Source organism: Equus asinus, chromosome 19, assembly GCF_041296235.1.
Source record: "Equus asinus isolate D_3611 breed Donkey chromosome 19, EquAss-T2T_v2, whole genome shotgun sequence".
Lineage (NCBI taxonomy): Eukaryota > Metazoa > Chordata > Mammalia > Perissodactyla > Equidae > Equus > Equus asinus.
In genome coordinates, this window is record NC_091808.1 from 24,405,444 (window position 1) to 24,432,652 (window position 27,209).

Here is a 27,209-nt window from a genome sequence, read left to right on the forward strand (position 1 = left end):
AACAATTCTCTGCAAATGTGCTGCAGGTCACTCAAATTCTAGACCTCTGCATTTACAATAACAATTGATCTACCTTTCAATAGAAAACTACAGTTATATTCTCCTTTTCTGAGAAAGATTGTCAAACTACTACTCACATCATTCATTCCTCTCTAGTATCTAGCATGTAATATACCTTTACCTTCAATGTAACTATAAATCTTTTTTATAATACTTTTTTCACCTTAAAAACATCTATAAGAAAATCTTCCCAACAGCTATTTCCCAAACTTAATATTTTAGAAGCTAATCTACATTTGTAGCATCTATAAGAACAATCTCCCTTCTAAAACTGGGTTACAACAGAGAAAAAGATAATTTCTTGCCTTAATTATTGCAATTCATATGATATTTTAGAATGAAATATTTTCTCCTTTCATGTCTTCCTTCATGCTTCATCATTGCTGAATTTCAAAAATATTAATGATGTGATGATTAAAAAATATCCAGGGATGACAGCCTTTAGAGATACTGATAGTAATAGCTGACATTTTCAAAGCAGTCTGTGATTTACACAGCTCTTCAACATAGATTGTCTCATTTAATTATCCCATCACTCCCTAGGAGTTAATAATATTATGTATAATTACTCCCAGTTGAACAATAAGAAAACTGAGTTAATAAGTAGCAGAATACTGGAAGCGAGATATTTGAACTTTAAATTCAGTACTCTTTCCCTGGCAACTCTCCCCTGGATAAATATTAAGCCTATAGCTATATGATTTCTCTAGGTTTTCAGATCCATCATTAAATGCCACCAGTATAATCAGGGACAATATGTACATAACATAGTTGTAACCTGACTCTTTTGCATATTAAATATTAATTATTATTAGAAAAGTATCTAACATCTGCACTTAATCTTGCTTTAAGAAATAGCCTTAATCCTTAAAAGGAAAACTTTAGGTTAAATTCCGTAAAGAGAAACCAATGTTTATTACGAATTCCTATTAGAAAAGTATCCTCACATGGCAAATTGAAAACCCTGTGTGATGAACCATTACCATCTGGGGCAAACTCATAGCATGTAGACGTAGTTTGGGGAATTTTTTCTTTTTCTGCTTTATTTCCCAACCTCCCCCCCACCACCCGGTACATAGTTGTAAATCTTAGTGGCAGGTCCTTCTAGTTGTGGGATGGGGAATTTTTTACAAAACCTCATTCTCCATTTTCTCAGACTGTATCCAACAGAATTAGGCTATAGGGAAACAGTTCACAAAAGGTGCTGTGAAAGCACAACGTGCTTAATATGCATCCAATGAAATAAACATTACTCATCCACTAAGGGTCAAGCCTCTTTCCTCTAAATTTTCCAAGTCAGGTATATTAAAGCAAATAAATATTTTCCTTTCCTAACTTGTTAAATTTTAAATTATATTGAATGAGATATATTTGAGAGATAACCATAAGCCATTGAAATGAAAACTATATTTTAGTAAGGTAATTTTTATAAACACAAACGAGACATTTTATTTGAGTGATATCTGTTGTAATCATGGTTTCTTTTAACATTAAGTTAATAGTTTGCATGGGTAATAGTTTACACAGTTTTGATTATAGTTACTAAATATAATATTCAATAAACAATCAGTAATCAACAATGATTATTTAATGTCATTGGGGTAAAACTCATTGCATAAAGAGGCTATACCTATTCAAGAGAAAATTAGCTAATGCAAGCAGTAATTCAAAGGAGACCAGGAACTGAAACAGTATACCTGGCAGCACACTAAAAAATGTGCTGTGTCAAATTCCCAGGGCATCCATGAGGTAGGTCTATGTGAAACCGTAGTGAGCATCAGGGCCAAGAGTACAAACCACTTGTGAGAAATGGAACCAAGAGTAGAGAGAATGCTGCTTCCAGCAACATATTTTGTGGATGATCATATACTGATATCCAAAGTGTAAAATGCCAAATAGTACATCCACAGATAATATGAAATGTGTATAACTTGCAAAATCATTTCTATAAGTGCATATAATAACTTAATAAATGACTATACAAATTATCTCTCATTTCTACCACCTTTTCAAAGTAGGAGCTGATTCTAAGTGTTTCCTCTATTTTTCAATGCAGTCTTATTTCTTTACATTAAACTTTTTTACAAAGATCTTTAAAATATTATGTCCCTACACGGTAGTTCTGTTTATCTAATCTTTGTTTTAATATGATTCTTTAACAGGGAAAGTCCCTCTCTAACTATGTTTAATAAAAACTAATAAACAAAACATGAAGTGTCTCTGCCCCATATCTAAGCACTGACCATCTAACATTGTCTTAGATGAGTAGAATCACTCCAAGTCAACGCATTCACATTTGTCTTTGCCAGAATAATACTGTTTATCCAAACTGGTTCTCTGAAAACTGCACGTCTTCCATTAATTTTGGAAAGAAAGAAAGATATGGAGAGACTAACGGTTAAATTTCTCCTCTATGTGTAAATTCATGCTAGGAAATTACAAAACAATGGTTTCCTTCAGGGAATTTTAAAATACTGAATTCCTCTACTAGGAATATACTAGCTCCTTCCTTCCTCTCTTTCTATAATTTTATTATTATTTCAGAAATTAGCTTATTCTCACGGAGGAAGATTTCACAACCATTAAAAGAATATCAAAATACATAAGGAAGTGAATGTTATATAACAAATTAACCATCTCCTACACAACCCCCGGGATTCCACTCCTGTTGTGAGTTGCGATAGTGAGAGTTCTGGTCATCTGTTGAATTAATTTGGTAGCGAAGCCCCTCACATTCTTTCCGACTAGAATTTAAATATAATTCAGTTCTTCAGAATTAAAGCTCTGGTACATTAACCACCATCCACATATTAGGCTCATTTGACTCTTTAATTTAGTCCAAAAGAAAAAGAAAAAAGCCATTTAGAAAATAACATACTCAGCCGCCTGTTTGTAGTGCTTCAAGTCTTTCCTCAAATTTTTGTTCTCATTTTCTAAAAGCATATTCTGGGTGTAGACATCTGGAACATTCCCAACCTCTCTAAGTTCAGTTATTCCTTTCTGTATTAACTCATACCTAGGATAAAATCAAACAAAAGGCTTTATGTTGTGTCTTTCTACTAAGCTGGCTTAATTCATATATAATTCAAAAAGCTAAGTCTTAGGGAATGCTTAGTTAGTTGCAGTATTATTTTTATAAATTAAAAGTCAAAACAATATATTTTTTAAATAAAATATTAGTGAATTTCTAGGTATAATATCATTATGGTACATAAAATATAACTGAACATCTATGTTCCAGGCATTAATCTAGACACCAGTAAAAGTAACAACAGTCTCCATCCCTATCTAACGGAGCTTTCATTCTAGCATGGATCGGGAGACATTCTATGAAGTAAAATAAAGCAAGGAAGAGGGATGGAGAGACTGAGGTGGACAGTGACGGGCATTTGAGCTATTTTATATAAGATGATCAGAGAAAGTATGCCTGAGAAAGTGGTATTTGAGCAGAGACCTGAAGGAAATGAGGGACTAAGTTCATGTGGATATGTGGGAGGAGCATTCTTCACTGATAGAAAAGTACATGTAAAGGCCCTGAGACCAGGAGGTGCTTGGCACACACAAGACAGAGCCAAGAGCCAGTATATCTGGAGGCTCTGGAGCCTGAGCCAAGGAAGCGAGCAAGGGAGAGAGGTGAGAGATGGGTCAGGAAGCAGCAGGGAGCTAGAGAGGAGTGTGATTTTACTCTGAATCAGATTGAAGCCATTGGAAGGTTTTGAGAGACAAGAGACACTGGTCAGATTATGTTTTAAAAGGATTAGTCTGGCATCTGTTTGAAGAAACCGACTCTAGGGGAACAAGAGTAGAATCAGAGAGTCTAGTGAGGAGGCTGCTGCAGCAGTCCAGGAGAGAGAGAATGCTCCTTGAAGCAAGTGGGTAGCAGTAGAGATTATGAAAAATGTGTCCCTTCTGGACAAGCTGTAAAGGTGGAGCCAACAGGATTCTCTTATGGATCAGCTGTCAGGCGTTGGTAAAAAAGAGAAGTCAAGGATGATTCCAAGGCTTCTGGCTGAGCAGCAGACAGCAATTTACTAAGATGGGGACAAATGCAGTAGGAGCTGGGTGGTTGGAGAAATCAAGGAATTGCTTCTACTCATGATAAATTCAGTATGTCTAGCAGGCATTCAAGTGAAGATGGATATTGAGTATATATGTCCAGAGTTCAGGGAACAAGTCAGGGAGTGCAATTTAAATTCAGGAATCATTAGTAAATAGATGCTGTTTAAAGTCACAAGATTGGATGAGGCTAGCTAGGGAGTAAATGGAAAGAGAGAAGTGAAGAAGACCTAAGACTGTTTCAAGACTGGGAAAAGAAGGAAACACTACCAAACAGAGACTAAGAAACAGAGGACAGTGAAATAGTGGGAGGATATGAGACAGTTGTGGCTCATGGACCAAGCAAATAAGAAATGGACAGTAGTGACAAATGCTGCAAGGAGGATGAATAAGGAGTACTGAGGATCAAACACTGAATTTGGCAACATGAAATCGCTGAAAAAAGTTTCAGTACAGCCATGGAGACGAAGGCAGAACTAGAGTAGATATAAGAGAGCAGGAAATGAAGTAGCAACAAACTCTTTCACGGAACTATGCTATAAAGAAGAGCCTAGAGGGGCTGGCCTGGTGGTGCAGCGGTTAAGTGCGCACGTTCCACTTCAGCAGCCCAGGGTTTCCCGGTTTGGATCCCGGATACCGACATGGCACCACTTGGCAAGCCATGCTGTGGCAGGCGTCCCACACATAAACTAGAGGAAGACGGGCATGGATGTTAACTCAAGGCCAGGATTCCTCAGCAAAAAGAGGAGGATTGGCGGCAGCTGTTAGCTCAAGGCTAACCTTCCTCAAAAAAAAAAAAGAAGAGCCTAGGAAATCAAGATCAACCTAGAAGAAGATGTGGAGTGCAGGGTAATTTTTTTTCTTTCTTTTTAATATATGATATATTATTGCACATCTGTATGCTTATGGGAATGATCCATCAGAGAAAGAAAGAGTTTACGACACAGGAAAGAGAAGGGACAATTGCAGGAGCAATGTCCTTGAGTAGGTGAGAGAAGTTGGGATCCAGTAAACAAGAGGAGGGTCAGCCTGAGAGACAGCATGTATGGCTCCGCCTTGGCGACGGGAGAGCAGAATGCCTGAGAACAGGGGCGGCAGGTCAGTACAGAGGAAGGCAGGAGTCGTGGATTTTCTCTTCCATTTTCTCAGTGAAATAAGAAGAAACATCAGAGAATCATTTACAAGTTTGTAAATAATTACAATTTTAATCATTATATGTAGCAATCAATAAAGCTAAATAAACAATCTAAGCATAGAAAAATATTTCAAGTAATAAAGTTATTAACAAGAAATTCCTACAAAGCTTGCTACAGATGAGCTAAATATAGATTTAAAATTTTTAATTATCAGCATTTTCATATTACAAATCATAGCTTTATTAATTTATTATACATTAATAATCATATGTTTTTGTGTTATATATCTTATCTGATAGTTTAAAAACAGTAAGAGAATCCCTGCAGACTAGCCAGAAGGGTAAGATAATCAAATCAATATTAAGTAATATTTTTAATAATTTATAAAACAGCAAATAGATAACCATTTAATCATAAATTCACCATTTTATACATATTTGGAATATGATTTATACTTACCTCAGAAGAGAGGACATAAGGATTGATTGAATTATTGGACCATAAAATGTTTCTGACCATAAAATTGGATTTCGGCAACTTGTTTTATTTAATTAGTAAAAAAAAATCACTAAAACATTAGTTTGATAAGGAAAAAAGTGAAATATAGTCTTCTTAAATGCTATGTGAATAAATTAATATGTGGTAAAATAAGTACAAATCAAAACATAACATACTATATCACATATATCTTAGGACATTCAAAAATCATTTATCATGCAAAATTTCTGCCATCCATGTAAAAATATCAAAGAGGACTTTAACTTCACTAAAACTATTATAACACCATAAGAAAACTAGGAATCTTAATCTACAAACTCTAGAAATATATTTCTCACTAAATCTACATTTTCCTACATAAGATGTTTTGCTTTTGTTTCGAGTGTGTGTAAATGTGTGTTTTAAAGAAACATCCTGGCCATTTATTTCTTGCTCCTTACTTACTCTCAGAACAAGACTGAAAGGCGTTCAGATGAAAAAAAGATTGTCATAACTATTAGGAATTTGAAATAAAATTTACTACCAATAGAATTTCCAATGAAATTATTGCCAATAAAATTGCATCAATGATCTTCATACTTACCATAAGGTCAATAAACTACTTAGAATTATATAGAAATGGAGGATACACATGTATTTCAGGGAGAAAGGGCATAGGCTTTCATGAGATTTGTCAATATACCAAAAGAGTTTAAGACCCACTGCCATGAATGATGAATAGTATGATAGAATTTCAGTAAACATATAAATGGTGTATTAAGAGTAAGGATTAGGGGCTGGCCCCGTGGCTGAGTGGTTAAGTTTGTGCACTCCACTTGGGCAGCCCAGGGTTTCTCCAGTTCAGATCCTGGGTGCAGACATGGCACTGCTCATCAAGCCATTCTGAAGTGGTGTCCCACATAGCAGAACTAGAAGGACTTGCAACTTGAATAAAGAACTATGTACTGGGGGGCTTTGGGGAGAAGAAGAAGAAAGAAAGAGAAGATTGGCAACAGATGTTAGCTCAGGTGCCAATCTTAAGGACAAAAAAGAGAAGGATTATTTTTCCTTCAAGATGGCACTTAAGTCATAGGATGTAAAAGAGAGGAAAATAGTAATCTAGATAATAAGAAGCATCAAATGAGAATTTTTCCTTGATGTTTTCAGAGAGAGTTAGGAAAATATTTCATCAACAAAGACAAAATCCCCTTAACTTCTGCCCGACCTGAGGATGCTGGAATCCCCAGCACTATCGTGACTTCTCACTGCAGAAGCACAGAGTCCTTCACAGAAAAACAGAATACAGTTGAATAAGCTCAGTACCGGGCTCATGATTCTTCAAACCAGTATGGAAAACAGACACAGATATGGACTCGAAATCAAGATACTCTAAGTTCTTTCAGTCTCCAGTCAAGGTGAAAGGCCCCTTTATTGATAGTCTTTCAAGATTCCCTCGTATAATGCCACAATTCAGCACGGGGGCCTGGCTCTGCCATGTGCTGGCGGTGACTGGCTGCCACTTACTGAGGCAGACTTCCTCAGCTCCCTAGGCCCATTTCCTCTTCCATATGATGGAGACAGGATAGGGGCTTCCTGCTACATACAGGTGTTGGCAGAAGTAAATGAGATAATGCATGAGTACATACCGTGCTAACAAAAATGATACAAAGTACATTCCTGAGTGATAAGCCTAATGCTTCATCTTCTTAAATATTTTTAAATCCTTCATATTGAATAAACACTATGTTAATTTTGGTTACAAAATTCATGTTAAATATTCACTTACAAGGCTGTCTTCTTGATAACATAGTATATAAATAAATTTCTGCACATATACTTACAGAGCTCAAAATTGGCGTGTTGTAGCACAGTGGAAGAGTGAAGAGACTTTACACATTATACAAGAGTCACAACACGCCTGTGTTTAACTTAATCTTTATTGGGGAAAAAATTCTTACAACATGGCACATAACCAGAAGCCAACTCCCAATCAATTGAAGAAACAGCTAAATGCTAGAGGAAAAGTAGCAGTGTGGTATTCATTGAGAGTCAGTAATGCATACACCACACCACACATACTTCCCACACGCACTGGGCAACATAAGGGATTTTTCAAGGATAATTTTAATTCTAGGCTCTGGCTTTAAAACCTAACCATTCCCAGAAAGTTGCAATGGCACTCCCCACATTTGAGTAACTATATATTATTTGAAATTGTATTGGCTAAAGACAGCAATATTTACCTTTTTTGAAAATTAAAGAAATATACTAATTTATACTTTTTTCTATAATTAAGAAAAATTAAGTTAGTAATTAAATATTATAAATAATTGCACTATTACCTCAGCTGGCATTTTTACTACCACTCAACTTTCACTGGAATGATAGGAACACAGGCCAAACTGGAGAGAAGCAAGGATTGAATAGGAAGTAAAAGAGAAAAGAAGGAAAGAAAAGAAAGACTCTGTTTTCAAAACATTTGGCTGTAAAGGAAAGAAGAGTTAGAGTGGGAGGTACTAAGAAGAAAATGAAAGAAGAGCCAAAATGTATGTTTCAGGTAAGTAAGCGCCAAGCTTGTTAAGAGCCAGCAAAAAACGGTCCAGTGGAGGGAAAGAGATGGTTGACATATGCTCAGGTAAGGGCACTTAAAGCGTACTACCATATTTTCTCCATTTTAACCCCTTCTTTAATTTTGACCCCTGGGAAATTGTCATTGTTCACAGAGTTTCTAAAATGGACATGAAAATATCATTGACTAAACCCACAGCGCAGACTTTTATGGGTCACAGAAAAACTTCCTGCGACGTTCACATATATATATATATCTTTTTTGTAAATGGCCAGAAAATAAATATTTTAGAATTTGCAAAAAAAGTTTTCCAGGCCATAAGGTCTCTGTTGTGACTAATTAACTTTGCTATTATAGCATGAAAGCAGCCACAGACAATACCTAAAAGAGGTCATGCTGTGTCCCGATAAAATTTTATTTACAAAAACAGAGAGCAAGCCAGATTTGGCCGAAGAGTCTTAGTTTCCTAAACCAGATTTAAAGGATTTACTGCAATTACTGTTCGAGAATTGAAAGAACATAAGTCAAATTTTACTGCCCAAGTTTTTTGGGTTGTGGTTTGTTTTTTTTTTTACAAACAATGGAGAAACCTTGTTTTGTCACCTTTTGTAAGATTAAATGAATTCATAGCAATGATATATTATGTGTTTTTCTCCACAAAAAAAATGTTAAAAATATATATTTAATATTCCTATTGTCCTACTATGCAGAATAGTAAAGGTTTTTGATCAAAGTCAAAAATGTTTCATTTTTAAATTTTGGAAATAAAAATACTCACTACACTATAATCTCATTACAAGCTGGCAGCTGGAGATAAGGATAATTCATTATTTGAACCTCAATATTACTAAATCCACATAAGAAAGAGATATTTATACAAAGTTTACTTTATGATTGTAATATTATGCTAGCTAGCATGTTTACTTAGGAGTTCTATAAATCTTAATACTATTATAGTTTTCTGAAATTTCACCTCAATTCAAACCGCTAAATCTAAAAGGGTAACATGGCAACAAGCACCTAAAAGTATACTTGGTCCCAGATTTCTCCAAGGGAATCATTTCTGCCCAAATACATAAGTACTACGTGTCCTGACACATATTCTTAGAAGAAAAAAAGGGAACTGAACCACATTAACATTTCATTTCATTAGTATCGTGAATTAATCATTTACCTAGTTTTACAAAAATGTATTTTCTAACACATTTGTAATTATTTCTTAGAGACATTTTTATAAAAATCATTCACATAATTTTCAAATTTAATAGGAATAGTATTATTTTTCTACCATCAAACTTGCACTTTTCCCTGAACTATATTAATGAAAAATGTTTCTCTTCATTAAATTTATTAATATTAGATATGCAATTTAAAATAATGAAACTGATTTTCTTATATATGCATGGTCTCCAGAGATGAGAACTAACACAAGCAGAAAATAAGAATTACAACACAGTTGGATTAGTAGAAGGTACAAATTGTCCCTATATTTAAAATCATGATTTAGCCCCAAAACACTCAAAACATCTTTAGATATATTACTCTCTCTTTCTATAATACACAATGGCTTTTAAAGATCAAATATATTTTCATATTCAACTATTTACTAATATTTTGTTAAAGAATGTTAGGACTCTAAAAACATGCCTGTTGACATTACTGCTGCAGCAAAAGAATAAAGACAGCATGCCTGCTGCCTTTTATAACCAATAAGTTATTCAAGTCTTCAATTATAACAAGAAAATCTTGTGCTTAGTATCATTTGAAAATATAATTCCACTTCTAAATGAAGAAATACAGAAAAAGAATCAGTTGTGTGAGTAGAGAAAGGCAGGCCATTACACTAGAAGTGCAACGAGCAAAGCAGGACTGTTAGTAGGATGTCTGTTTTTTTTAAAGATTGGCACCTGAGTTAACCTCTGTTGCCAATCTTCTTTATTCTTCTTCTCCCCAAAGCCCCCAGAACATAGTTGCATATTCTGGTTGCAGCTCCTTCTGGCTCTGCTATGTGGGATGCCGTCTCAGCATGGCTTGATGAGTGGTGCTATGTCTTCACCCAGAATCCGAACCTGTGAAACCCTCAGCCACCGAAGTGGAGGGCGTGAACTTAACCCCTTGGCGACCGGGCAGGCCCTAGTAGGATGTCTTAAAGCAGGAAATAATACCCTTAATAATTATGCAAAAGATTTCATAAAATTTTATTTCATAAAATAACTTCGTATTATACAACTCCAGGAGACATCCCATTTTCATGATTTATGAAAATCACCTACATTTGAATATTTAGGAAAAAAATTTTAAAAATTTCTTTAAAATTAGTAACCTGAAGTGTGTATTTGTGTGTGTTTGGGGGTGTGTGTGTGTGTCTATGTTGTGGTTTTAGTGGTGGGGACGCGAAAGTTTTCCATCCATTTCAGCCACTTTGTATAAGCTGAGTCACTTTAAAGTCTTTTAAGACGGTTAAAAAATATACGTGTTAAATAATGTTAGTATTTCTAGAGAACTATTTATCCACTTAATCGTTTACCATTCAGACTGAAAGCAATCAAGAGTTCTGGTCATTCCCATTTTGATCAGGAAATTACACAGAAAGTCTTCTATTACTTCAGGTACCGCTGGCTTTGAAGGAAGAACCGTTTTCTGCTCCTGAAATTTAAATGTACAATTATTTATTTTGAAAACATCAAAACTTTCTTTAATGGTACAGATAGCCTTTTCATTCACACATTCACTTTGTAAACTATTTTTGTTGAGTGTTACGTTCCAGGGACTGTTTTAATCACTAGGGATGAAGCAGTGATAAAAACAGCCTTCATAGTCAATAGTCTAATAGTCAAGTGGACGGAGACAGAAAATGAATAAATGAAAACTATATAGTATGGCAGATGGTACTAAGTGCTTGGGGGAAAAAAAAGCAAAGGATTGAAGCGAGGCAGAGCCAGGTGTAGGGAGATCTGTGTGTGGAGCTGGGCGGCTTTGTATACAGAGTGATGAAGGAAAATTTCACTGATAAAGTGGCATCTGAGCATAAGTCTAAAGAGGAGGTAGTCACGCTCCAGACACAGCATAGCAAGTACAAAGGCCCTGAGGTGAGAGTGTGACTGGGTTGTCAGAAGAACAATATGGAAGTCAGCTTCCCGTTTCATTAGCGTGTAATACATTAAAAAAAGAAAAAAAAAACGTATGGACCTTTTAATTCTTTAAATTATCATTATAAAAACACAACTCAGAGAACTCACCAGACTTGTGATTACCAGAGGGAGAGAGTGGGGGGAATTGGAGGAAGGTAGTCAAAAGGTACAAACTTCCAGTTTGAGTGTAGCTAACACTGCTGTATGATATATAGAAAGTTAAGGGAGTAAATCGCAAGAGTTCTCACCAAAAAAAGAGAGAGAGAGAAAGAGAATGCTTTTGGTAGACTGACTTTTAGAAACGCTATGGAAGAAATTATGTACCATGGAGGGGGCTTGCAGTACTACGTGCATATTTAATAAAGGAAGTCAGTCAGTCTATCAACTAGGTCAGGGGTCAGATAAACATTCTTGTAAATAAAGTTTAGGAGAATACGGCCATGTCCATTTGTGTACATATTGTCTATGGTTGCTTTCGCACTACATGAGAGAGTTGAGAAGTTGCAACAGAGATCTCACGGCCCTCAAAACCTAAAATCTTTAGTATATGACCCTTGAGAAACAAGTTTAAGACCCCAAAAATGGAGGTATTTCACCAAGTGAGATACAAAATTAGGAGAGCCATAAAAACTACCAAATCACGTAAGTCAGTGTATAAAATAAATCAAATAAGGAGCAGATTCTTAATAACATCAAGAGCATCTTTGTCTCCAGAGTTTTCATTTTCTTCTCGTTGGCAAGAACACACTAATCAAACTGCTGATCATTCAGACAGATCTGTTTTCACCTCCAGAAATGCAGCAGTGGACGTTCCTCTTCTATTTCTCCTTTCTGACCTGGTAATGGTTACATGGTGGGTTACACAGAATGCACGGAAAGCTTACACAGAAATTCACTAAGGAAAGAGAATCTCTGTTGCCCCAAAAAGTTCTTTTCAAAAGTGCTATGCACAATTTAATGCTGATGTTAATTCCTAGTACCTGCTAAAACATTCAAAATAGTGGTGAGCTGAAGCAAATTTAGGGGGCGACAGAAAATTCCTGACAAATGACTGGAGTTTTAAAACGAATTTTTTGAAAGCTGAAGCAGAATAATTTGGACTTTCTTTCCTAAGATCATTAAAAAACAATAGTATCTAACAGATTATGTCCAGGACCCTATTGAAACATCACGGGAGATGCCAAAGCTGCAGAGCACAGGAGAGCTGCTTTCAAGTCTTTGCTTTTCGGTGAACAATTACGTGTAATTGTCAGGTAAGGGCACAGCACAGCTGGAAGCAAACGTCCATTGTATAATAACAAATGCTACCCTGGCATTTTGTTCCATAAACTTGACTATGATATTTTAGGATGAGATGGCCGATAGTTGAGAAAATCAGGAACATAGGAGGAAAAGGAGGAGAGGGAGCCTGGGCCTGCTCTAGTTTCTAAAGATGCCTGCAGGCTGCTTACAGGATGTCTGTCTGTACGGCTGCAATACAGCTAGTAGGTTCCTGCCCTCTCAAATAAATGTTTCCTTTCTCTCTTCCTGAATACACCTGTTACACACTCCTTGAAACATCCAGAACAGAAATCCAACCACCTTAAGCTGCCATGGTTCTTGCTTATACATTGAGATTTATAATCCTCTTAATGGAATGAAACTATATTTTATCTCAGAGTTCAGAACCATTGCACCTATTAAGGAAATGGATATGGTATCGAATACACAATTTAAAGTTTATGAAATAAAACATGCAATCAATTCTCAAATTTTTCATCTATATCACCAAGGTTTAAAGAAAATCCTAAGAATGTATTTAAATGTATGCCAACTATTCAATAAGTAGGCTTCACTAATTTTTTAACAAATAAGGCTTAATTACTTCTAACTTTTAACTTTTCAACTATTTCAACTACTTCAACTACTTTTTAACTATTTTTCAACTATATTCAACTTTCCTGATAGTAGGACTTTTTACTTGCAATCTTTAATGAAGATTTTAAAAGTCCTCATTGAATGGGGACTATTCCATCCTCTAATACGAAAGAAAATATATCTTATTTACAAATAGATGTAATAAGAGCATTACAAAACGGAGCTGGTTTCATAAGCAATAAATACTCTTTAAAACAGAAAGCCCATAGCACAACTCAAAACGAGTTTTTGAAGATAAAATACTATAGGAATAAAAAACAAGTTAAAAATACATAACTAATATCCTCATCAAGATGAACTATTATTTCACATTATCACTTAAATTCTTAAATAATATTTTATGTTATTATTTATTTCATATAATTATTTATTATTTAAAATTATTTGAATTTAAAATGATTTAAATTATTAAATTATTGAATAATTTTAATTATTCCATTTTAAAAGCTTAAGGGGAATTTTTGTGAATTTTCTGCATAGCATTTTCCTCCAAAGAACTCAAAAAATAGGTAAAAAGAAGTTAAATAAGAATTGACCAGCTATAAATATGCCAGAAATCTGGGAAGTTAACTCTTGCAAGGTTATGATAAAAGAAAGCTTCTGAGAAATTGATAAGAGAATGACTGATATTTGGTTCAGCAGATATGACAGGTCCTGCATTGTATTTCTGTCCTCCTTGGATTCATCTTTGGATTTACAAAGACCTTCTAGCAGGACACCACATACAAAAAAGAATTACAGTTTAGGTCATAATTTTTTCACTCAGAGATTCATTTATCCATTTACTTACTCAACTGCTATTCATTTAGTACCTACTAAGTGCCATGCACTGTGTCAGGCTTATCTACTTTATCAGCACCAATACAAATAAGCAGTACATAAAATATTTTTTTACACCCCTTTTTACTTAATGACGTAAAGCAAGAGGGAAGATGATGAGCAGCAAATACACATATCATGCAACTATGTTGATTCACAGCTCATCATTCAAAATGCTACATTTTAAAACTATTCCTATAAATCATTGCATTGATATATCCAACAGACTCATAAGTCCACATAGCAGCCCTCACTTTGTGTCTACCTAGAAGGAACTATATCCATAGGCTACGCTAGAGAATGCAGTTTACTCTGAGCCATTTATAGCAGAATATAACCAATTCTGGCTTCAAGAAATACTCCTCGCGAGCTTTTTAAAATTTTGAGTGGACATATATTTTGGAAAGGAGTTACTGGACTTCCAGACTAAGGAAGTATAGAAAATATGGAAAGAAAATGGAGTGAAGTCTATCCCATATTATTTCGCACTGAGGAAGTCAAATCTGCAACTAAATAAGTGTATCACAACCTCCTCCACATTTCTCAGTAAGAAAAGTTTTCATCATTGAATAAAAGCATCCTTCTTAATTAGTGTTAGTATGAAAATATAAAGTGCTTTCAAAAATATTTTTGCCATCATCATTAAATTATTGCCAATTTTTAAATGAGTTTTCAATTTTATAGGAATGCCATCATTTTACGTACTTTTAATTGGTGGCATTATAATCAGAAAGCATCCTCCACCATATTCCTTAGTAAAATTCATTCATAAGAAAAAAATCATAATATGTGAAGCATTCCCTGTAAGCTAAATATTTCCATGAAAAAAAAAACCAGAATGCTTACAAAACAGACTGGAGAATCTGTATACAATACCAAATTCTGTACATGAGTGTTGAAAATCCTTGGTTTAGTCTCCAATGAGACTAAACAGGCAGAGTTCTGAGGACAGGTGTCATTCGTTGCAAAGACGTGCAGGAGTAATCAGATGTGGATGATGAGGATGCTGAGAAGAAGAAACACGACTACTCAAAGTGAAGGTTTGATGATAAACAGGAGGGAAAAAGGCAGAGCACGTGATAGGGCTGCATTTAATAAGGACAGTGAAGGACTCAAAATTTAAGTGACTTTCAAAACTTCACATTAAAAGTATCACTGCTAAACTTTAGGGTACAGTTGTGTTCAAAATTCTCACCAAAATGTGAGTGTCTATAGCCTGTTCTTGGACCATGTGAATTGCTTTTGCCAGATCTTCTTCACCTTCTGGAATGCTAAAATTGTCATCTGGTATCTAAATAAATCACAAGGAAAAAAGATAGGAAGAGTGAGTAGGAATATAAAAATACCTTATTTCATTTCAGAAATAATTCTTTCCTCACAAAACAAACGATCGAAGAAATATACTTTATGTAAGACACCATGTCATTCTGAAGTTCTATGAAAAATGGATAACTAACAAGCAGGAAGCTTTCTGACTTCCTTGTAAACATCACTCAGTGTCACTTCTAATAAACTCGAGATTATCTTATGAGCATCTGCTCTTATCTATAAAGGAATATGTAGCCTAACAACTCTACCGAAAAAATGTTAGGCTATCTAAATGCCGCTATTCTCTCCTCATCCCAGATTTTCTCCATCATTACTTTTTTATAACTATTTGCAACTGCAAATCTCTATTAAAAACAAACCAAAAATTACTACCCAAATGTTAAGTTTTTGGAAGAATGCAATTGACTCTCATTATGATATTAATGATAGTTAACACTTACCACAAGCTTCTTATGTAGTGATCAGAGTTTAGACTTACTAACTCATTCAGTAATTTCATGTGGTACATATTAACATTGTCTCCATTTTACCAGCAGTAAGAAAGTCTATCTTCTACGTTTGTTCTGTCTTTTGCTTGCCCAGGCCACAGATGACCAGGCTTGCTTCCACAGTTTGATCTGCACCTGCTGTCATCTAAGTGTGACTCTATCCTCCAAGTCTCAGAAGTAACGCTAGGTCTCATTGGAGGAAGGAATTAAAGGAAAGGTGTGAGACAGGAACCACATGAGACAGAAGAATAGTCAAGCTGAAAGGAAGCACCGGACCTGAGCTCCAGCTTGGCAGTGGGCAGCTGGGAACCCTGCCAAGAGCAGACTGCAGGACAGGGGATGCTGCTAGACAGCGATGACAGTGTGCAGGGTGGATCCACACTGCAGGTGACAGGGAGCTGCCTCTGAGGCACAATTAACAGAAGAACCAAAAGAACCAGATGTATTAACCAATCTGAATTTTTAATAGATTTTTCACACTTAACTCTTAACCAGCTAATATTAGCTAAATTCACTTGAAAATCTAGCACCTCTTAAGGAAAAATAAAATAAAATACAGTGAATATTTCACAAGAATGACTGTAATGAATTCACAGAATACCTAAAATGAACAAATTACCTCTTCATATTCATAATCATCTTCAGATGCTTCAGTTATGGTGACCTCTGAAATCTTGTCAAGTTTTAATCTCAAAACATATGGAATAAAATTATTATATTTAAAATTGATTTGACTTTAAAACACAGTATTAGATCCACTTATCTTACTAAGTTGGGAAATACATACAATTTAAGCTCTTTTTTAAAAATTTCCCTTCCCTATACAGCCTACAAATATAAGAGATGTTTTAAAGTAAAATATTTTAACTATTATTCTAAATTATTTTCTATACAACCCAACCCCATGAAAACCAACATTTCTGTCTGTTTACTATTTAATGATTTCCAACTCGAGTCTAAGAAGGCTTACAAAATAATGTATATAGTATCAAAATATAAATTAGACAGAGATAAGAAAAATGGATGGGAAAACTATCACAGTAAATTTTTCAAATTTATGTGAAACAACGCCAAATTTTCCAGAGTTCTTGAGTCACTCACATGCAGTGTGACTTCTTCATTTGGTTTAAAATATTATGAATGAAAAAATCAAAAGGACGCCAATATTTAAATATAAAAAATAGTAATAAGCACATTTCAGTGTTTTCAGCAATAAAAGTTACTTAAATCTCTATTACTTATATATCTCTGTTTTAAAATTGAATTCTCTTCTCAGGAAAGGTAGCCTAATTTTTAAGCAAATGTAAACTATACAGTAAGAATTCAGTAGTTCATCAATTATCAAGAAATAAGCATTAAAACATCAATGGAAATGATTCTAATAAATCCTAACAGCATTGCTGTAAGACTTTCAAAAATTACAAGCTACTCTCATTACAAATGAAAACTTCAAGATAAACTCTAATTTTAAAAGAAATCACAACATATACCAGTAATGCTACTTTGTTGCATTTTTTTCAAATGTACATACTTGGTTATGCCAAGTTTAAAAGGGATGAAATTAAATACTTTATTGCACAGTGATGGTTACGAAAATCAAAGACGAGATTAGCCAGTTCTCATTTTGCTGCTGGTTATGAGACATGGTCTCTGTTATTCTGCCTTCCAAGAGTTAGCTGAAAGTGTATATAACAACTTCTGTTGTTTGTAATAAGAACTGATAACACTCACCTAGTATTTAATAGAAGGCCAGCACCGTCCTAAGGGTTCTGCATATATTAACTGACTTGATCCTCATCCTACCTAGAGGGTGGAACATCCTACCTACGAGGCCCCAGAACTCAGAGGCACAAGGCTGCACAGCTAGGACCCAGCAGAGCTGGACATCATTCCCAGCAGTTCAGGCCCCACTAGGCTCCACTGGGCTCCACTACCTCTCTTGTTATTCCCTATGGGTTTTCTGTGCTATGTAAATACTTGAGGTACTTGCCAATTATCTTGCACACAGTTCTAAACCTGAAAAGATAGGGAATGCACTCATGTTACTCATCCCCATCATAAGCAATAACTCTTCACTGCTTGTCTTATCACTTGAGATGACACTTAAGCCTAGTTCAGTTAGGACCAGTTCTCAGGAAACAGATATTTATGAAAGGGCCAGTATTTTATCGTCAAATATGAGTGTCTCTCCTAAGAATGTGGTGAAAAGTAATTCAGGCTCAAAAAGCAACTAATTAAAAGTAGATTAAACTACAAGAGAAAAAGTTGCACACCTGCAGTCTGTCCCATAACCTTGAACTCACCTCACCTGTAGTGAATACCAGGCATGAAGTACCTTCTTATATTAGTTACCTGTTGCTATGGAACACCTTCCAACAGCATTTGCCTCATTCTCCTTTAATTCCTTGCCAGTAGCCTCCTTAAAAGTCATCAGGCTTCCACCAACAGTCTGTTCACTAACATCCTACTTAAAGTACTTCCAACATCTGCCCAAGGCTCAGTTCCAAAGCCACTCTGCTACTTTAAAGTATTTCTTATGGTAGAACCCCACTTTCAGGTATCAAAATTTTTATTTTTTACTTATTTCTGCATAACAAGCTCCCCAAAACTGAGGGCTTAAAAGAACAATAAGCAAGGGCCAGCCCAGTGGCATAGTGGTTAAGTTCGTGCGCTCCTCTTCAGCAGCCCAGGACTCATGGGTTTAGATCCTGGGTGTGGACCTAGAACAGTTCGTCAAGCCATGCTGTGGCAGCATCCCACATAAAATAGAGGGAGATGGGCACAGATGTCAGCTCAGTGACAATCTTCCTCAAGCTAAAAGAGGAAGATTGGCAACAGATGTTAGCTCAGGGCCAATCTTCCTCACACACACACGAGAACAATACGCATCTTATCTCATAGTTTCTGCAGGCAAGAATTCAGTAGTGGCTTATCTGGAGGATTCTGATTTGGGATCTTTCATGAGGTCTCAGTCAAGATGGCAGACAGAGTCACAGTACAAGATGGCTCACTGATATTGCTGGCTGGAAGTCTCAGTTCTCAGTGGGTCTCTCCACAGGCTTCTTAAACATCCTCAAGACATCGTGGCTAGCTACCCACAGAATAAGCAATCTAAGAAAACAAAGTGGAAGCCATGATATCTTTTATGACCAAGCCTCAGAAGTCATACATCATCATTTATTTAATATCCTATTGGTTATGTATGTCAACCCTATCCAGTACATATGGGGGCTACAGAAAAGCATGAATACCAAGAAGTGGGGATCACTGGGCATTATTTGGCAGGCTGGGTATCACACTACCTTATAGGGTTTCAAGAGTGAATCATCGGGCTTATAGTAAATGTTATACAAGTGTTTGTTCTTATTTTCCTTGTTTTGGAAAGAGTTAAGTACCTATGGAGAAGTCTCATAAGTCTCCCATGGCCTAATTCCCCCAAATGTTAAGATGAATGGATAAATCAAAAACATTCTAAATCTTTCTTCTTTTCTAGATTTATATTTTTCTGACACATTTTCACTTAATAAGACAAAATTTCCTAAGATTCAGCTACAGGAAGTCAGCTTCTTTTTTGTAGAAAAGTACGGCCCCTTCTGCGAGGCAGCTACCAGAAGACAACTTTGTAAGAAGTCACTTGTCTACATCTCCACAAACCAACACCATCCTTTTTCACTGCTCACATATACTAAATTTCACAAAGAAATAAATATTCTAAAGTCATCTGCACAGACTTTAAAATTGTGCATAATCCAACTCACAAGATTATTGTGAGGAAGAAATATCAAAGCATAGGTTGTTAAAAATGGCAACATGTAGAGGGAAAAACATGATTTGTCCTCAAAGCTTTGAAAATATCAAACAACACTTGTATGCGGCTACCCAGAAAATATTTGAGGCAACAGCTTTTAATCACTAATAATATATTCTGTTTCCCCAAAATGAAAAAGATTAAGGGAAAAAATAACTACCATTTTATAAAGCTTAACAAGTATTGTCATATGGACCATAACCATGTTTATTCTCACAACAATCCGTGAGATTGACTGGTACAGATACAGTTATCACTAAATTGAGAAAAAAGAAACTGAATCAGGTGGATTAAAAGATTTTCCAGGAATCACAGAGCTATGAGTGACAAAGACAAGTTTCTTGAGTAAAAACATCATGAATTTTCTACCTCACCCATAGAGTTTCTACAGTGACACAACAGGAATATGCAATTTCTACTAAGATCCTAGGTAACGAACTCTCACCTATTTGTCTTCTAAACTCTCCAGTGTGATATTACCAACAACCAAATCAAATCATTTAAATATCTCAATTTGAAGACCCTAAAAGAGGGAGAAGTATAAAAGACCTACAGGACTACAGACTCAAAGACTAAATTAACCAAGGGCAAGAGATTAATGAGACAAAAGATCAGAAAGAGGATGAACATCACAAACAGGAACCAGCACTCTCCTTGATGGGCATTTTTAGTATCCACAAAATGTTTTGTATAGAAAATCTTCCCAGAAGCAACTTAGTTGAAATGTGATGTTGCAGTGTTACTGAAGAAATAAATGTACTTTTTGGCACGTATGCTTGTATGCATCTGTTTATCTGGCTAGCCGGTCAGCAACACATGGACAAATGCACAGACGAATCCCCAAACGACTCTGTGGCAGCTTACAAATATGCATACAGTACCAAATATAAAAATAAATGAATATGGAAATTAGACGAAAAAGGGAAACAGTAGGAATAAGATAAAGGAAAAGATGCGGTACATGCCATCAAGCCTCATGAACTTTGTTGAACATAAGCCACAGATCTGACTCTCAGCTTCCCAGCAGTCAAGGTAAAGAGGGGAATGTAATCAGATAGCAATTCAGTATCCAGCCAATGAAAACAGACGAGTTTCTAAGCAGATGTACAGCAATTTCTGGTTCCAAAGGCTGAGAGAAATCACACTCTTAGGTTCTCATAAAGAGAACACTGTGGACTGTACAGATATTGATCCCCCGGGCCCTCAGGAGAGCCAGAAAAACAGAGTGCAGCAGGACCTGATGGAGCCCCATGTGTGACAAGGCTGGAAAGCACTGCCTTAGCAGCAGCATTGCCAGAGTGGAAATGGGCAATTCATTAACAATTGCCTGAAAAATAAAAGCCTTTATTCTGATTCTACTTTTACTGGGCAACTTTCTCATCTGCAATTAAATCTCTTAGGTGATCCCATTCTGCAGGAAATGTCCAGACAGTTAAGCTGCTCATAGTTCTCATGCAAAGTTATCACTCCACTGCAGAATAATAAGCCAGCATTCTGGCTTAAAATCAGTTTCTTAATGCCAAGCTGACTCCGAGACCTTACAAAACTCCCTTCCCATTATCTGCCTAGTATTCCTTCAAAAAAGAATATCATTTTGAACTCCATTTCCAAAATTCATTTTTTTCCACCTTGTCTATTCCACTCAGATCTGGTTCTTGCCTTTCTACCTGCTTCAACTTGACTTGACACTTAATATTGTGCCTGGTTTTCTAGTCTGCTCTTGCCAGGGTACTGTCTATGGCTCCCTTCCTCCCTGGCCTGCAGCCACAGCCCACAGTGCCACCTACTCCAGGCCAGGTTCTGTAGCCTAGAGTCACAGCCTAGACTCAGACGGAGGGGCCCACTCCTCCACACCTCCACTTACCGTAGAAGGAACTGAGTAGTACTCGTGAGTTTGCATAGTATGAATCAGTTCCCATGAGTGAACTAATTGCTAGTATCTGCACTAGCAGAGTCCTCACCAGATTCTTGTAGAAGATCTATCAAAAAATAGGCCAATATACACCCACACTCAAACTGCCAGGCCGCCCTAAATCCATCACAGTACTACGGAAGACACGACTACAAGAAGCCCCACAGAAGCATTTCAGTTAGTCTAATGGAGAAGAGCTTGAGGTGACAGTTGGTACGACGAGGTCACAAACAAGGTTCTGCAAATGGATCATAGCCAGAAAGAAATGAACAATTTTCAGATGTGAGCAGCATACAAAGTTTCTCACACACTGGTCTCTTCCGCTACTGCATTTGTACATAGTGATCACTGCCAGGAGCAGCATCTTTATAAAGAACTGGAGTGAAACATATAGCTAATTATATTTTACATGATTTCCCAAAGCTACTATAGACAGAAATTGCTTTGTAATCTTTGCCATCACTGCAGAGTCAATGCACACAGAAGCAATCTAAAATCTAGCCTGGATCTTCCATGATTAACATTTTACTTACTAAATTGAAATAAAAGAAAAGTAGTGTAAGTAGCAAATTTTGCAGTCTGTTCCCTTTCTCAGGCATGCCAGTTTAAATAAAGTAAGTTAACTAAATAACATAGACCAAAGATGGTAAATAATTAGCATACTTGCTGCTGCTTTTCCCAATGTTGTTTGCTTCCTGCAGTCTTTCCCACTGGGTCTTCACAGGGTCTTGGAATTCTTATTAACACCACATACTAGGGAACCACTACCAATTCATGAGAACTGGCAAGAGTGGAATTTTATGGCCGCCCCTGCCCTAGACAGCTACTGGACATCTTCTGCCTCAGAAGCTAGACAATAACTTCCTTTCAACATACAAGACTTATATATAGTTCTCATAGTGGGTGCTGGTATAAGTTTTTCAACTTCTAAGCCAGGAGATCCAGATATGGGCTCTACATATTATGCCTATATCTGAAACAATAAAGGCTAGAGGTTAAGATGTTTGTCTACAGCCTTGCTACTCCAATTATAGTCCTTAGACCAGCGGCACCAGCAGCACCTGGAGCTTGTTAATAATGCAGACTCTCAGCCCTGACCCAGACTTACTGAATTAGAATCTTCATTTAAAGATCCATATCTTTGATTCATATGCACATTAAGGTCTGCCTAGACTAGAGGACACAGAACAAAGCACAATTTTTCTCTCCAAATAGCTATGACTTTCACGCATGTAAAATTCAGCTCTCTGGGTTTAGTAACATGCCTCTTGATCTAGATTCTACCTTCAGATTGTCTATTCTTTTTATTTGGATATATGTAGGGTGTAACTAAGCAGCCATGGGCAAATTCAGTTTTCCAATAATAAGAAATGCACTACTTGGGTACATAATAATTATTAAGGATTTTACAAATATCTTCTCACTTAATATAATAAGCATTCCAGAGAAGTAACATCTTAAGAGAAAAAAAATAACTAAAGGTTAAAAGCAATAAATAACAAAACTTTTTAAAATAACAGAAGTTCTATTTTAATCAAAGTTGTCAGTGAACATTACTATTGCAACGAAAGAATGGCTAGGGATGTCATTAAGAAGAGAAGCATGCATACGAGATGGGGTTTCAGTTTGGTGTGGTCACCACATTTCAGGGTCTGGAATCCTTAATTTTGCATTTTCAGAAAGAGTTGACTTTGGGACCACACCCAAAGTTGATTACCCTCAAAGGACTGGTTGAACTCACTCAAGCCTCAGAAATTGCTGTTGGGCCCAGAGGAGACCTTTTCAGTGGCCAGCAAACTTATGTCCACAAGCTAAGAAGCCAAATTCTTAGTGTCGGATGCCTAGAAAGATGAAATAATCATCCAAAGCTAGTCAGGGAGCAGAGGATCAGGGAAAAGGAAGGTAAGTAACAAAACAATATTTGGGGGGCTCCATTTTCCTAGAGTCCATGTATTCCATTACTCTTGCTTGAACAAGATCTTTCTTTAGACAAGTAGCAACAAAATCAATTAAGTGCTAGCTTTCTTAGTACAATTCATTCCAGCCTGCATCCCCCAATTGGAATTGGGCACTCCCAAATGTCTGCAGCCACACAGCTGCTCAATACTGCAATTGAAAATCTCACCCCTGCACAGACCACATAGTTAAAATCGAGCTTTGCATTTTACAATGCTGCAAATATCTTTCTCATGAAGAGTTCTCCAGAGGATTCATGTATTCCATGACTAAACCTCTTAAAGCTCTGGAGAGAGCTAAGTAAGACAAGAAGTATGTCATGTATGTTTGTATCTCGCCTTGTAGAAGTTTAATACTTAAAAGCAGTGATATTGTGAAGTGTTTCAGAAGAGAAAGAGGTGACATCGTTACAGCAAAGAGGTTATGAGGGAGGGATGTTGCAAGGGTAAGAATTCCTTCTCCCGAACACACATTCTCTAAACTGTCATAAAGAATGTGTGGCCTCTGTGAATGAAGCCATTTCCCCATGGTGGGTCCTGGCTGTTTCTAGTTTGGACCATATTAATCTATATACGTTCTTTATGTTTGAATGTTTAAGAGCAGAAAAAGGGGTGATTTCCCGGAGAATTCAAGTGAACTTCTTTCAAAGTCTTGTTCAATATTGAGAGCTCATTGCCTACTGTTCTAGGAGCATCTGTTCAGTCATAAATGAGGGAAGTCCAGGACCAAACGCAGTGGATTAGAAGTGATTAAGTATATGTGCAAAGTAGAGAACATCAGATTTCTGATTCATTTGTGCATACAACTTTTATTTATCCACCGCAATAGCTCAATTAAATTACCTGAGAGCTAAAGAATTTAAACCCAAGAAAGTCTCACTTCAGCAACTATCATAATTGCCTTAAGAAACAACGTCAAATAACCTTATACAGTCAACTCTTAATTATGCATGTCAAGAGAGCCCGGGGAGACAGGGATAATTGGCATTCAAAAGTAATCCTCAAACTTTATTTTAACTAAGAGCTAAAGTCTCTCCTATGACTAAACCTCTTAGTGGAACATTGAATGGAGGAAAGTTGATTGGTTAAATGTTTAGTTCTGTTGTCCCCTGACTACCCTTTGGTTGAAATGCAAAATAATAGTCAACCAGAGAGAGATGGAAGAAGAGCAAAGGTGCTAGATAATCCACAAACTGGAAAACAAAATCAGAAAAGTTAGAGTTCCTTATATTTGTAAACGTGATTATTTGGAGAAGTCTTTGTAAGACTGGTTTTTTGCAAACTGCCGTCCGTTGGCAGCTGTGTCTCAATGACGCCCCTGCAAGTTAAGTAAACCTAATTTTCACTGCAGAGAGTTGTGCTCTGTCAGAGTCCCAGCATTTATTTCACAAAGATGTTTGCAAAAAGTTACCTGTGTGTCTTATGTTAACAACGAAACCATGTGTAACAGAATTCATTTTAACTCAGACAAAAACGCTAAGATGCCTCGTCATCATTCACTAGCAAGAACACTGGATAACTTCATACTTGACCTAGACAAGTTCTGAAATTGTTGGCTTGTTTTAAAAAGGACCATTACTGAAAAAGACAGCTCGTTAGAGCCAGGAAAACCTAATATAAAACCTCACTTAAGACACTACAGAAACCAAATATTTCATCCAAGGTGATTTAAAACTATTCCAACATTCCTGTAAAAATCATGTTTGCATCGAATAAAATACTGCATATTTTCTGTGATCTTTCAACTATGTTCTTCAAAGATTGGTGGCATGGTGTGTACTGCACCTGAGTCAGGACACGTTAATCAGTTTGCCAGACAGAGCCCACAAATAAGTTATTGCTGGATCTCTGAAATCTTGAGTTAAATCTAGGGGGATTATAGTTGGAGAAAAGAATAAGGTAGATTTTGGAGTTTCCTTGACATCTTTAAGACTAAAACAGATAACCATCTCTCTCCTACCTGCCTGAAAGAAAGAAGTAGGTATCTTCTCATGAACCCTCCCATCTCTCCAGTACTACTAATCTGGATGCCTAGAGAAGGGGAGTTCAAAAGCCTTACAGAAGAAACAGGGAACCTAACCATCCACACGTGGCTATTCAATTTTTCTGGTACTTCCACTGATAATCGTTCTATCTGGTTTCTTCCTAACATCTCTGAGCCCTGTCAGCTCACCAGATCATCATTCAGTTGCTAAAGCGGGGGAGAAAAGTAATTACTGTTATTAAATAGCCAAAATTGAAACTATCCAGGAAGTTGATCCTGCCAAAACAAACATTTAAGCATTGGACAATGGGGCCACCTACAGGATCAGGGGTTTGCTATCTGCGCTGGAGCCCGTTCAAGCCCAGAGGCAGAGAGCGGTCCTGCGGAACCTCCTCATGCCCCCCCACTGAGTCTGCTCCCACGGTATTCCGAAGGCCCGCGGGCTCATTTAGGAGAAATACTAAGGGCTAGGAGGGTTGAAGCAATTTCTTGCGCTGCCTTAACATAGAACTTCATCCACAGTTTACTGAGTGGTTACGAAACACGTGGCTCCTCAAGGTCTTCCTGCTCTCCTTCCAACGGCCGCGGCGGCCGCACGCGCCTAAAGCAGGAGAGCTCGGCGGGGGTGTCAGGGCGCCCGCGGCGCGGAGGCTGCCCCGGCGGGGCCCCAACGGAGCCCGCGCCTCGGCCCGACGCGCAGCCAAGGATACGCTCCAGGTAGTAGGCGCCCTCGGCCGCCACCGCCTCGGCGGTGGCCCCGGCACTCGTCAGGCCCACGCCCAGCGCTTCTTCCAGGACCCGCAGGGCCGAGGGAGCCATGCCTTCCTCCGCCGCCATCGCTGGCGCTCCCGGGCCCGCCCCCGCCGGCCAGCACGTCCCTAAGGCCGGCCTGACGCGGCCGCCGGAGGCCCCACGCAGCTCTCGCGAGAGCCCGACTCCGCCTCGCCCCGCCCACCCGGCCAGCGCTGGGTACCGAAGGGCGGCCCGAGCCAGACGCGTTGGAGCCCTCTGAGTTTCCCGGGTTACCAGGGCAACGTCGTTGCCTAGTTACCCTGAGAGCCGGGGACGCGGCTCCTGGAGTGGACGAGATAAAACGCGAGGAACAGTCGGCTTGGATTATACACATTTTCTTACCAAGGCAGCTTGGTTTTCTTTCGTTTTGACCCTGTCCTTTCTTTCTCACTTCATTTTCTCCCGTAAATTGCCTTTCTCTTGGTTCTTACATGCCCGTCATCAGTCCCCGGATTTTAGATGTGTGTAGAGCCCCGAAGTCCCCAGGGAAAACTCCTGAAAAAGAGGGCGGGGGGAACCCTGGAAATCATAATTGAGAGATTGATCCAGGGAACTACCATCCTCAGATGCTTAGCAATAAAAAGCTAGGGGGGTTACCTAAGTCAATTCCATTCTGGTGCTCTTTGAAAGCATTTATCTGGAGATGCGTTTTGACTTTGGTTTTATAACTGGCACTTGGAATAATATTTGTGTATGTAGCAGAAGCATCTACAGGGCCCTTTTCTTTGCAGGCTGTTTTTCATTCTACATTTCTTGATGAAAATTGGATGCAAATA

General features: G+C 37.4%; 1 protein-coding gene across 5 annotated transcripts in view; it reads right to left on the bottom strand.

The window, feature by feature from the left end:
- The window catches only part of SPAG16 (sperm associated antigen 16), a 911,706-nt gene extending 885,150 nt beyond the window's left edge, over positions 1–26,556 (bottom strand). For 2 of the 5 annotated variants that reach the window (XM_044751340.2, XM_044751339.2), the window contains exons 1-5: positions 26,352–26,556; positions 16,602–16,648; positions 15,361–15,456; positions 10,826–10,944; positions 2,939–3,076 (exon numbers count right to left, since the gene is read on the bottom strand). In XM_044751340.2, coding sequence (XP_044607275.1) covers positions 2,939–3,076; positions 10,826–10,944; positions 15,361–15,456; positions 16,602–16,648; positions 26,352–26,478 — 527 coding nt within the window. In that variant the 5' untranslated portion in view covers positions 26,479–26,556. Of the gene's footprint in view, positions 1–2,938; positions 3,077–10,825; positions 10,945–15,360; positions 15,457–16,258; positions 16,389–16,601; positions 16,649–26,351 lie in introns of those variants that run through there. The other 3 variants (XM_070489783.1, XM_070489782.1, XM_044751342.2) reach the window with 2 other exon arrangements.
- Between the last annotated feature and the right edge of the window lie 653 nt (positions 26,557–27,209).